Genomic DNA, 13,800 nt, shown 5'->3' on the forward strand with positions numbered 1-13,800 from the left:
AAAAATAAATATTAAAAATTCTCTCTCTCTCTCTCTCTCCTCTCTCACTCTCTCTCAAAAAAAAAAAGTGAGCCTCAGCAATTTAGCAAGGCCCTAAGCAACATATTGAGACCATTTCAAAATAAAAAATGAAAAGGACTAGGGATATAGCTCAGTGATTAAGTGTCCCTGGGTTCAATCCTTGGCACACACACATACACACACAAACACAACACATATTCACACATATGTATATTCTTTGAAGGGTGTAGAGAATCTTGTGTGCTATTATTGTATTAAAATAGTTTCTAAAAAGTTTTAACTCGGGCTGGGGCTATAACTCAGTGGCAGAGCACTTGCCTACCATGCATGAGGCACTGGGCTTGATCCTCAGCACCACATAAAAATAAAAAAAGAGATGTGTGGAGCATTTTAATACAAAAAAAATTTTTTTTTTAAGTTTTAACTCCTGAGTATAGTGACATGGTTGTTTAACATCTATAACCCATTAAACTACACATTTGTTTTCTGTCTTCATTTGATATTTTTAAAAAATGGCTTAAAATGAAAATGAAAAACTAATTATATTATTGGTTCTAAGCATTCTTATAACTAACAATTCAAAATCAACAATTCCTCATCTGATCTGATTCTCCTAACAGTGTGACTTTATTTCTTGTCACTCTCAGGATCTCTATTTTGGTCTATCTGATGCTGCTTTAATTCACATAGCTCTGCCTCTTACCTACTTATCTACTTTTCCTGATTTGCCCCAGCAAACCCCTGAGGCTTCTGAACTCTTCCTTCAGCTTGGAATATTCTTCTCTAGATAATATCTCTTCTCAAATACCATCACCTAAGAGAAATCATCCCCAGTCAGTCACCTTATCTAAATGGCCCCACCTCTGCTCTCCTTCCAACAAATGGTTAGGAACAGAGAGAGAAAGAGAGAGAGAGATGAAAAGGATGTGGTTGTCCATTTCCATATCTATTCACTCTAATGTAATGTCAATTTCTTGGAAGCAAGGGCCTTGTAAGTTTTATTTACTATCACTGCACTGATACATGTGTTTGTGTATATGCAAAAGGGGAACTGAAAAGTAGACTCCAAAATATAGTTAAAATACTGAACCCAGGAAAAGAGCCCCATCACTGAAAATGGGTTTGAAAGATAAGAAAAATATGATGATTGCTTCCCTGGCTCACACCAAGATCTTTATTTCCTCTCAGGACACAGACCTATGTTCCATGAGTCTACAACACAACCAGGTTGTAGACTCCCTAACCAAACAGGTTGTTACCAGCCCTGTCTGTTCCCCCTTTCCCATACCTGTGTATTGTCTTTGTGTTTCTTCCTTTAGAAACATCCAGGGCTCTTTTCCTTGCTCCAATAAGTCAACCACATTTGGCTTAGAAGTGGAATGCCCTGCTTACAAGAAAAGAAACATCACATGGATTAAAAATAAAAACAAAGTCACAGAAACCCTGGAGCTTTAGTTAAATTTGTAATGAACTAAAGATTAAATGTTAGTGATAAAGACTTCAGATAAAAGAGGGGTGCAATGATTTAAGAAATGAGGGCAGGTATGCCTCATTTTATTTTAATTTAAACTCACACAGGCTCTGTCTCTTTTGTCTTCAGGGTCCTGTTGTTTTTTCCTGGCTGACCTTGAGCTCATGGACTCAGAAAATCCTCTTGCCTTAGCCTCCCAAATAACGGCATATGGGCATTCACCACTGTGCCCAGCCAGGATTTGTCTTTCTCTCTTTCTCTCCTTCCCTCTCCATCTCTCTCTCGTGTTCTCTGTTTCTTGTTCCTCCCTCCCTCCCTCCCTCCCTCTCCCCCCCTCTCTCCTTTTTTATTTTTTTTGGTACTGGGGATTGAATCCAGGGGCACTTTACCACTGAGCTACACCCAGCCCTTTTCATTTTTTATTTTGAGACAGGGTCTCACTAGCTTGCTGAGGCTAGCCTCAATCTTGCAATCCCCCTGCCTCAGCCTCCCAAGCTGCTGCAGTTACAGGCTTGTGCCCAGCAAGCTTTTGACTCTTACAAGAAAGTTCAATAATGCAAAATTCTCTGGAGTCAGAGGTCTGGGGGACAAATTCTTCCTCTTAAACTTATCAATCTTACGATTTTGGCCGGGTTGTTTCAACTCACTATTCCCCAATGTTGGCAAGAAATTGGGTATAATACTACTACTACAATGTACTTGTTTTATGATTGAATCATTTTATTCATTTTTTTTTCCAGAAAAGTGCTTGGGACATAATAAACACTAATTATAAGTATTTCATTTCTGTAAGAGGAATACAAGAAACATCCAGATTGACTTACAAAATCTTCATTCAATAATTAAATGCAAAATTCATGGACTGAAACTTTCAACAATAAATCATAAAAATTGGTTACAGGAAATGAAATGTGGACTTTAGTTTTTTGTGAGTTATTTTTAAGAGGGTCAGGAGACAGGGTCTCACTAAGTTGCTTAGGGACTTGCCAAGTTGCTGAGGCAGGCCTTGAAACTGCAGTCCTCCTGCCTCAGCCTCCCAAGTCACTGGGATTACAGGTGTGCAGCATCCATACCTGGCCAGGATTCTTCAGTTTTAATGAATACTATTCATCCTATCCACTACTGTATAAGTCAGAGGCTCTTTTTATATAAAGAAAAATCAGGAAATCTTCATCAAATGTTGTCCTTGCAGACGGACCAGAGGATGAAAGAGCACATCTACAGAAATTTTTGGAATAAACATGGGAAATCATGGTTATTAATTAAATAAACATGCAGAATTTTATCCTGGCCCCTTGTATATTAAAGAAGGTAGGCTATTATAAATGTCAGAGGAAGATGTGAATGTCATTAAAGGATGGAGGAAATGATGGCGCTTAATTGCAGTGTCATTGTCATTCTGGCAGAACTTCGGGAGATTTGAAAATCATTGTGTTAACATATCATAGTTCACATTTTAAATTACTTCAAGTAAATAAACTTACCTAGAGAGACCAGGTTCCTATAGTTCTCCAACATCACATCCCTGTACAAGTCCCTCTGAAGAGGGTCCAGGTATTCCCACTCCTGCTGAGAGAAGTCTATGGCCACATCCCCGAATGTTACTAATTCCTGAAACTACAAACCCATGTATTATGAAACTTAAAAAACATTTTCATAAAGCAGAAGAGAAGAGCACCTTATAGGAAAGCTGTGATATAGTTAAGAGGCCATTAACTGGTAGCAGACTAAAGCAGAGTATCTACACATTCTTGAAGAATTCTATTGCTGCAGGCAAATCTTTCTTTGAATTAGAAGTAACCACAACAATTTAGGTTTGCTGAGCAATGGATAAAATAAAATTCAAGTTTCTATATTCAATAAAGTATTAGACATAATCACAATTTTATAGGGGCTTGATGCATAAATTAACAATAAATGTAAATTTCTAAATTATTTTACCTTTAGCAGTAAAATAAAAAGAACCCAAAAGGTATGTTCTTCTCAAATTTAATATAAAAATCTCTATATTCAAAAAAGGTTTTACAGAAAAACTTAGATATTTCCCTAAGTCTCAAGTTCATCATTATGTCAGAGCACATAATAGCAATTTTCTTTGTTTTGATAAATTTTGTGTTTACTGTGTAACAATCCATTTTATTATGGATACTCAAGACTTAATTCATCCTTTATGTTTATCTACTTGATTGGAAAAAAAAAGTCCTTTTAGAAATTTCAAAAAGTCCTTTTAGAAATCAGGAGAGGAAATCCACATGTTTACTCCATAGGAAAATGTTCTCTCCCACTGCCATCCTCCCTCTCTCACTCAACACTTCCCTGTCCGAGTATATAATGATATAGGATGACTCATGATCAAATAAATGTCACCCAAATTCAACAGGATACATTCAACCACAAAATATATTTGTCACTCAGTAATTCCTTGACAAAAGTCGTGACATGTCCAACCATTCTAAAAACCTCAAAGGACTTGAGATCTCATCACATAATAAGACTGTGACCAAGTGATAACCAAATTTCCTCTTATTTGCCTTTAAAATAAGAATACACATGTGCATTATTTCAAAGTCTACCTATTATACTCAAATAGAGCCAACATTTCTAATTCACCAAACTAGGGACATATAAGGGAATCTTATATTTACCTGCTGGGATTTAACTCCTTTACTGTTCTATCAAATTTGATTGAAAAATAAGCACAAAAAATATGTAAATTGGACAACTGATACACAAACTGGATAGCAAATACTTGTAGGGAGGAGTCTGAGTTATTTGCTTTCATAATTCACTGCATTAGGAGAAACTGGAGAGCAGATAAATGAACTAGGGAGGCCTTCTTAAGTAGGAAGATTTAGGTTAATGAAAAGAATCCATCTTACCTAAAATAATATTGCAAGAAAACACAAACAATCAACTTACACAGGTCATGTTTTAAAAATGTAAGACCTGATCAGTTTTCCTCAGGGTTCCACTACTAGAAGAATTCAAACTCCAGAGCATCCAGAGCTGAAAGAAAAAAGAAAGTTTTAGTGTTACATTATGACATAGTTCAGAAAGAACTTTCTGCTCTTCCATTGCGCCTTCCAAAATTAGTATCCTACGGCTGTACATATAATTTAGGAAAGAACAAAAAGATGGATCTAAGCTAAACCTCAGGAAACCCAGCTACAAGATAGTTGCAAAGTAAGTCACCTCTGCACTGAAACCAGATCCAGACATGATAGCAGGAGGTTTCTTGGACAAGTCCCCATCTTGGGGGTTGATCTAGACCCCAGTCTTTCTATGAATAGATCCTCTAAGGCTGAATGAGGCCACATCACCCAAACTAACACCTCTTATGGCATCAGAATCAGCTGAAGTTGATCACATATGGAAGACAATACAACCCAGAAGAAATTGCTTGGGCCTGGTTCTGTATAGAGTCCAACCCAGCTGTGTAGTTAATTATGGAACCTACATGTAATATAATATAAAATAGTCATTTAATGCAAGTAGGGAAATATATGTAAGAATATGAAAAATATTTTATATATACTGTCAACAGAAATTAACATTAAAAAGTAGAATGCACAATATGATTTGATAGATAGGGAGTGTAGTTCAGTGATGGAGCACTTGCCTAGCATGCAAGAGACCCTGAGTTTGATTCCCAACATTGAGGAAAAGTAAGAGGAAGAAGAAGTAGAAGGCAGTAATGATAAATTACTTTTTGAGTATATTACTGTCCTGTGACCTTGCTTTCAAGCTTTCAAGCAAGGTCACAGGACAGTAATATATTCAAAAAGTAATTTGGGGGGCTGGGATTGTGGCTCAGTGGTAGAGCACTTGTCTAGCATGTGTGAGGCACTGCATTCGATTCTCAGCATCACATATAAATAAATAAAATAAATGTCCATTGACAACTAGAAAAACATTTTTAAAAAGTAATTTGTTCTGTCATGTTACAGAATTCTATGCTACCATTACTTTTTTAATTTGTAATCTTGATTTTTTTGTTTTAAAGTATATTTCATAATTATAATATTGTTACACTTTAACTTGAAAGCATACATGTGTAGGTTCATTCACATGCACATAGATGTGTGCATATGCACGGATGTATATGCAAAAAAGCGTGTTTCAGTGGCTGGAGTTGTGCCTCAGTGGTAGAGGGCTCACCTACCATGTATGAGGCCCTGGGTTCAATCCTCAGCACCACATAAAAATAAATAAATAAAATAAAGGTATTATGTTCAACACAACTAAAAAAAAAGTTGAAAAATTTTTAAAAAGCATGTTTCAATGGAATATTGTATTCTTGATAATTGCCATTCTTACTGGAGTGAGATGAAATCTCATTTCTCTTATTGCTAGAGATGTTGAATATTTTTTCATATATTTGTTGACCAATTGTATTTCTTTTACTTTCTTTTTTAATTTTATTATTATTATTTTGTATTTTATTTAGAGACAGGGTCTTACTGAGTTGCTTAGCACCTCACTTTTGCTGGAGCTGGTTTGTACTCAACAATCCTCCTGCCTCAGCCTCCAAGACACTGGGATTACAGGCAGGCACCACCACACCCGGCTAACTGATCATATTTCTTCTTCTTTGAAGTGCCTGTTCAGTTCCTTTGCCCATTTATTGATTGGGTTGCTTGTTTTTTGGTGTTCAGTTTTTTGAGGTCTTTATATATTCTGGATATCAATGCTCTGAGGTGCAGGTGGCAAAGATTTTCTCCCACTCTGTAGCCTCTCTCTTCACATTCTTGTTGTTTCCTTTGCTGATACACAAACTGGATAGCAAATACTTGTAGGGAGGAGTCTGAGTTATTTGCTCAACCAATTTATTGGTTCTTTTTTTAAAACTATTTTTTATTTATACATGGACACAATACCTTTACTATTTATTTATTTATTTTTATGTGGTGCTAAGGATCGAATCCAGTGCTTCACATGTGCTAGGCAAGCACTCTACCACTGAGCTATAGCCCCAGCCCCCATTTATTTATTCTTGATTTTACTTCTTGCACTTTAAGAGTTCTGTTGAGGAAGTCGGTTCAGAAACTGACATGATAGAGAGTTGAGCCTACATTTCCTTCTAGTAGGTGCAGAGTTTCTGCACCTACTAATGCATCTACTAATGTCTAGGTCCTTGATCCACTTTTGAGTTTTGTGCAAGGTGAGAGGGGTTCAATTTCATTTTTTTTTCAATTTCATTTTGCTACATACTTATTTCCAGTTTTCCCAGCACCATTTGTTAAAGAGGCTATGTTTATGGCACCTTTGTGTAGTATGAGATAACAGTGTTTATGTGGGTTTGTCTCTGTGTCTTCCATTCTGTACATTGGCCTTCATGTCTGTTTTGGTGTCAATACTATACGGTTTTTGTTACTATAGCTCTGTAGTATAAGTTAAGATCTGGTATTGTGATGCCTACTGCTTCACTTTTCTTGCTAAGAATTGCTTTGGCTATTCTGGGCCTCTTATCTTCCCAAATGAATTTCATGACTGCTTTTTCACTTTCCATGAAGAACTTTATTGGAATTTTAATAAGAATCACATTAAATCTGCATAGCACTTTTGGAAGTATAGCCATTTTGGCAATATTAATTCTGACTATCCAAGAACACAGAAGATCTTTCCATCTTCTAAGGTCTTCTGTAGTTTTCATTGTAGAGGTCATTCACTTCTTTTGTTAGATTGATTCCCAAATATTGTTTTTTTTGATGCTATTGTGAATGGGATAGTTTTCCTAATTTTTCTTTCAGTTGATTCATCACTGATATATAGGAACACAGTTGATTTATGAGTGTTAATTTTATATCCTGCCACTTTGCTGAATTCATTTATGAGTTCTGGTAGTTTTCTGGTAGAGGTTTTTTTGGGGTCTTCTAAATACAGAGTCATGTCATCAGCGAATAGGGATAGTTTGAGTTCTTCTTTTCCTATTCATATCCCTTTAATTTCTTTCTTCTTCCTATTTGCTCTGGCTAGAAATTAAAGGACAATGTTGAATACAAATGGTGAAAGAGATGGAGCTGGGGCTGGGGTTCAGTGGTAGAGTGCTTGCCTAGCACATGTGAAGCACTGGGTTCGATCCTCAGGACTACATTAAAAAAATTAAATAAAATAAAGATACTGTGTCCATCTACAACTAAAAAAAATATGTTTTTTAAAAAAGAGGTGGGCTGGGGATGTAGCTCAGTTGGTAGAGTGCTTGCCTTACAGGCACAAGGCCCTGAGTTCAATCTCTAGCACCACACACACAAAAAAAAAAAAGTGGCAAAAGAGGCATCTTTGTCTTATTTCAGTTATTGGAGGGAATGCTTTCAATCTTTCTCCCTTTAGAAGATGTTGGCCTTGAGTTTAACATATACAGCTTTTACAATGTTGAGCCCTTTCTATTTTTTTTTTCTTTTTTTTTATTGGTTGTTCACAACATTACAAAGCTCTTGACATATCATATTTCATACATTAGATTGAAGTGGGTTATGAACTCCCAATTTTTACCCCAAATGCAGATTGCAGAATCACGTTGGTTCCCTTTCTATTTTTTGAGACAGGGTTTCACTAAGTGACCAAGGATGACCGCAAATTTACAATCTTCCTGCTTCAACTTCCCATGTAGCTGGGATCAGAGGTGTATGCCACCATGTCCAGCCTTATCTATTACTATTTGAGATGAAGAACCTCACAAATTCCTCAATTTACTACTTTAAAACAAACATAATTCTACTAATTTAACTTTTTCATACAATAAAAATATCATACCAATAAAACCTCTAGATAATTTTCACAGCTTATAATAACTGTCAATTGCCTTCAAGGATAATTTTTTTACCTTGCAAATAACCATCAACTGCCTTCATATTTCTATTACTACTGAACCCTGAAGTGCCTAGAATCATGACATAACAGTTAATATTAGTTGAGCATTCTTTATATTCCAGGCTCTGTTGTCATGGGATTTACATTTTATCCTCATGACACCCTATGAAGTAGGTGCTATTATAATATACATCTGAGAGCTGTGGAACACAGAGCCTGAGTGCTAGCCAGGCTCGTATATACAGAAAGTAACACAGCTGAGATTCAAACCAAACTTAGGATATCCAGGGCCCATTTTCTTCAACATCACACCACACTACCTGTCACAGCCTAATGATGATGTACCTGAAAACCTAAGGCACATCTGATCAACAATAACAACTACTTCTTAGAAATCACCTGAACTTATTCCTTCCCTCATTGGTACAGACCTTTAGGCTCACTCAATTATAGTCCCACTTCTAAAGTTCCATAAAGCCGATGACATTGTCATTTATTGATTCTTTGGCCTCTAGATAAAGAATATCTAAGCTATCTGGTGTGTGATTCCACACACACCCATTTTGCCTTCCCTGCTCACCATCTAAAATACAGCCCAAATGCCTGATCTGAATGATCTGCCAATCAAATATGTAACTATTACCTGGAGAGGAGAAAGAAAATAGCCACTGTGAAGGAGGATGTGTGAGGCACTGGGTTCGATTTTCAGCACCACTTAAAAATAAATTAATAAAATAAAGTTATTATGTCCACAGATATCAATGTCCTCTGTCAGTATCTGCGGAAGGAAGGCTTAAGGTTGTTTCTTCAGGCGAAGAAAATCAAACATTTTCATATCCAAAAAGAAATTTGGAGAACAAAAAATGAATCCACCATCTTGACCTGGCCGTGGTTCTCAACATTTTTTATATAGTTTTTAATTGTTGATGGACCGTTTTAAAAAAATTTTTTAGTTGTAGATGGATATAATAACTTTATTTTATTAATTTATTTTAAAGTGGTGCTGAAAATCGAACCCAGTGCCTCACACATCGTAGGCAAGCACTCTATCACTGAGTCACATTCCCAGCACCATGGACTTTTTATTTTATTCATTTATTCATATGCAGTGCTGAGAATCCAACCAGTGCCTCACACATGCTAGGCAAGTGCTCTAACGCTAGGCCACAACCCAGCCCCACCTGAATCTTGATTTTTAGGCAACAACAATATTACTTTACCTTTAGTATTTTTGTAATGTAACAATTCTTTCCTCCTTTTGGAAGATGGCAAGGACAGAGGAAAAGTAAGTCATGATCTCACATACAAAACAAGGAAATATTAGGGTGGCATAAATCTGTATGAGAGTCCACAGGAGGTACCTGGGGTCAGAGCTGTGGGAATGGTGCAATTACACAATGTAAGTCACCGAAAGGGTCCAAGGGAAAGGTTTCCAACAGGATGCTTAATCCAAGGAGCCTGGTTTTAGAGGTGACTCGCAGCTTTAAAAATTCCTATCCCAAGATGATATGTGTGCTTTCCTGTGCCCATGCTAGTGATCAAAAGCCTGACTTCTCTCTTGGTGCCGTTTCTCTGCTTAAGCCTTAAATGACTGTAAATTGAGAGGGCAGAGGACTGGGTAAGTAACCAATTCAGTGACAACTAAGCCCAACAACCCACACTCACGTATGGTAAGGCCAGCCTTCCTAGTCATAAAAGCGCTGACAGAACCACAACTGCATCTGAGGTCCTGGAGCCCCGTCCTGGGCTATTCTGCACTCAGGACACGACATGGCATGCTTACTCCTGCCGTGGTCACCCCCAGTAATCCCCCTCCTGCGCTCCTCAGCTCATACAGAGAAGGGTCTGAGCGTGACACATCCGTCTACACCCTGGATGTCTTCAAGAACACAGCTCCAGGATCATGCACTCCATTTTTGCTGCAGATTCAAGTCTGGCTTCAACTTAGGTCTGAAGAACACCCATGACCTGTCGTCTTTCCTCTGACACAACCATCTGTGGCTCGCCATCTCACTGCCTGACTCAGAAAAAGCCCACATTGAGGTTACTTCAGCTTTAGTCGCCTCTGAAAAATGTGCTTTTCAAGAATTAAAACTAGTGGGAGTCCAACATCAGCACCAAGCCTCAGGGATTTCCCGTCTGTGCAAGCACAGTGAGCTGAGGGTGGCGTTTCTGGCCTGCCCCTAGCAGGGGTGTCCAGGGCCTGGGACTTGGGCACCCTGCAGTAAGTGAGGCAGTACTGAGTGACCCTGCACTCACAGCAGCGTTCTTACGTTGGAGCCAGGGCAATGGAGATATTTTGTATTTTGGTCGCTGGCAAAGCCCTTGTACCTTTCAGATATGGTTGTTTTCTCACAGTGCATGTAGATTTTAGGCTAAGAATGCTACTAATTTAATATGCCAAAATTGGGGGCCTGGGGTTGTGGCTCAGAGGTAGCGCACTTGCCTAGCATGTGTAAGGAACTGGGTTTGATCCTTAGCACCACATAAAAAAATAAAGTTATAAAAAATAACATTAAAAAATTTGGCCGATTTTCACACTGTCATTGAATTTTTCTTTTTCTTTCTTTCTTTTTTAATTGTTGCTAGATCTTTATTTTTGTTTATTTATTTATATGTGGTGCTGAGAATCGAACCCAGTGCCTCACACGTGCCAGGCAAGTGTGTACCACTGAGCCACAGCCACAGCCCCGCTATTAAATTTTTCAAACTTCAAACTCAGGCCATCCTTTTGTACTTTACCAAGGGGTAAGAATGTGCAATATAAAGATGTACTTTTCAAAAATGTTATTAGAGTTTGTATGTACTCCATTTAAATGTCAGGGGCAATGATCTTAAACCTTAGCTTTCTAAAATTTGACCTTTGCATCAATACAATGAACTGGATTCTATTATTCCTATTTGTCCTCCATGTCAGGTTAAAGAATCTATCACATCATATATGTCATTAGAGAAATGCAAATTAAAACAACAACGAGATATCACTGCATACCTATTAGAATGGCCCCAATCCAGAAGAGTGACAATACCAAATGGTGGCAAGGATGTAGAGCAACTAGAACTCTCACTTACTGCTACTGGGAATGAAAAATGGTAAAGCCACTTTGGAAGACACTTTGGAAGTTTCATACAAAACTAAATATACTCTTATTATACTATCCATCATTCATGATCCTTGGCATTTGTACACATGAATTGAAAACTTACATCCCCACAAAAACCTACACAAAAATAATTAGAGTGGCTTTCTTTATAATTTGCAGAACTTGGAAAGAATCAAGATATCCTTCAGTAAGTGCATGGATAAACTGGTACATCCAGACAGTGGAGGATTATTCAGCCCTAAAAAGAGCTATCAAATCATTAAAGGACAGTGAATAAACTTACATGCATATTACTAAATGAAAGCAGCCAATTTGAAAAGCCTGCTTACTATATAATTTCAACTACATGACATTCTAGAAAGATCAAAACTATGAAGATAGTAAGATCAGTAGTTAACAGAGGTTTGAGAAAAAGAAGATGAATAGGCAAAGCACAGAGGAATTTTAGGGACATGGAATAGCTTTATATGATACCATAATGGCGGAAACATGTCACCGTATATTTGTCCAGACCTATAGAATATACACCTCTAAGAGTCAAACTGGATATGAACTATGGATTTTGGGTGATATTAGTAATGTCAGTGTTAAGTCACTGGCTGTAACAAATACACCACTCTGTGCAAGATGTTGACAGTGGGGGAGGCTTTGTGTGTATGTGTATATGAACATGTGGCATGCAGGAACTCTGTCTTTTCAATTTCGCTTTAAATCTAAAATTGCTCTTAAAAAAAAAAGATTTTAAAAGAGAAATAAAAGGGGGCTAGGGTTGTGGCTCAGTGGTAGAGCGCTTGTCTAGCACATGTGAGGCATTGGGTTCGATCCTCAGTACCACATAAAATAAATAAATAAAATAAAGTTATTTTTTAAAAAAGGAAATAAAAGTCTGGGGATGTGGCTCAGTGGTAGAGTGTTTGGCCAGCATGTGCAAAGATCTGGTTTCAATTCCTAGCACTGAAAATAATAATGGGGAAAAAACCTTCATTTATGATCCACATTAAAATTATTTCTCCAGCTCATTTTGGTTCATTGTGTCTCAAGTATATGTTTTCCCACTTCCAAAAAACATTTATTAATGATTGTGTCCCGTTAGACAACATAATTTCAAAACTTTATATAACATCCAATGCCTTCTACCTATTGTGTTATCCACAAATTTCGGTATTTTATATTAAGCTTATTTCTATCATTTAACTTCATATTTCATTGAATTTCCTTTCTGTTGCTCTTAGCTTTCCATTTCCTGGACCAAGTTTTCTACTGTTAATTTAAATGTTATATATTCTGACATATTTTCAGTAAATAGTTTAGTATGCTCTCAGTATCCTCTGTTATCTAAAGAATTAGTTATGAGATACTAAAATATATATTTGTTTTACCTTTTCTATGTGCTTTTTTGTAAATGATAAACAATATTTTTAATTGATTTTGTTTTTTAAATACACAGCAGCGGAATGTATTACAATTCTTATTACACATATAGAGCACAGTTTTTCATATATTTGTATAAAGTATTTCACGCCAATTCATGTCTTTATACATGTACTTGTTGGGGTTTTTTTGCATTACAATTCTTTCACACATATATACCACAATTTTTCATATCTGTGTTTGTATGTAAAGTAGGTTGACACGCAAAATACAATACATGTATTTTGGATAATGATGTCCATCACATTCTACCATCCTTGCTAATATCCTGCCTCCTCCCTTTCCCTCCCTCCCCTCTTCCCTATCTAGAATTCATCTATTCGCCCCATGTTTCCCCTCCTTACCCCACTAAGAGTCAGCCTCCTTATATCAGAGAAAATATTTGGCATTTGTTTTTTTGGGATTGGCTAACTTAACTTAGCATTGTCTTCTCCAATGCTATCCATTAACCTGCAAACGCCGTAATTTTATTCGCTTTTATTGCTGAGTAAAATTCCATTATGTATATATGCCACACTTTTTTTTTTCCATTCATCCACTGAAGGGCATCTAGGTTGGCTCCACAGTTTAGCTATTGTGAATTGTGCTGCTATAAACATCGATGTGGCTGTGTCCTGTAGTATGCTGTTTTTAAGTTCTTTGGGTATAGTCCGAGGAGAGGGATAGCTGGGTCAAATGGTGGTTCCATTCCCAGTTTTCCAAGGAATCTCCATACTGCTTTCCATATTGGCTACACTAATTTGCAGTTCCACCATATATGAGTGTGCCTTTTCCCCCACATCCTCGCCAACACTCATTGTTGTTTGTCTTCACGATAGCTGCCATTCTGACAGGAGTGAGATGAAATCTTAGAGTAGTTTTGACTTACATTTCTCTGATTGCTAGAGATGATGAGCATTTTTTCATATACTTGTTGATTGACTGCATATCCTCTTCTGAGAAGTATCTGTACAGGTCCTTGGC

General features: G+C 37.1%; 1 protein-coding gene across 7 annotated transcripts in view; it reads right to left on the reverse strand.

Moving 5' to 3' along the window:
- LOC101975563 (zinc finger protein 573) overlaps nt 1-13,800 on the reverse strand; it is a 53,746-nt gene that overhangs the window by 31,169 nt on the left and 8,777 nt on the right. For 6 of the 7 annotated variants that reach the window (XM_078033231.1, XM_078033228.1, XM_078033227.1 and 3 more), the window contains 3 exons: nt 4,412-4,498; nt 2,977-3,109; nt 1,310-1,405 (listed from right to left, as the gene is read on the reverse strand). In XM_078033231.1, coding sequence (XP_077889357.1) covers nt 1,310-1,405; nt 2,977-3,109; nt 4,412-4,420 — 238 coding nt within the window. In that variant the 5' untranslated portion in view covers nt 4,421-4,498. Of the gene's footprint in view, nt 1-1,309; nt 1,406-2,976; nt 3,110-4,371; nt 4,499-13,800 lie in introns of those variants that run through there. The other variant, XR_013431170.1, reaches the window with a different exon arrangement.

Source organism: Ictidomys tridecemlineatus, chromosome 15, assembly GCF_052094955.1.
Source record: "Ictidomys tridecemlineatus isolate mIctTri1 chromosome 15, mIctTri1.hap1, whole genome shotgun sequence".
In the NCBI taxonomy this organism is placed as follows: domain Eukaryota; kingdom Metazoa; phylum Chordata; class Mammalia; order Rodentia; family Sciuridae; genus Ictidomys; species Ictidomys tridecemlineatus.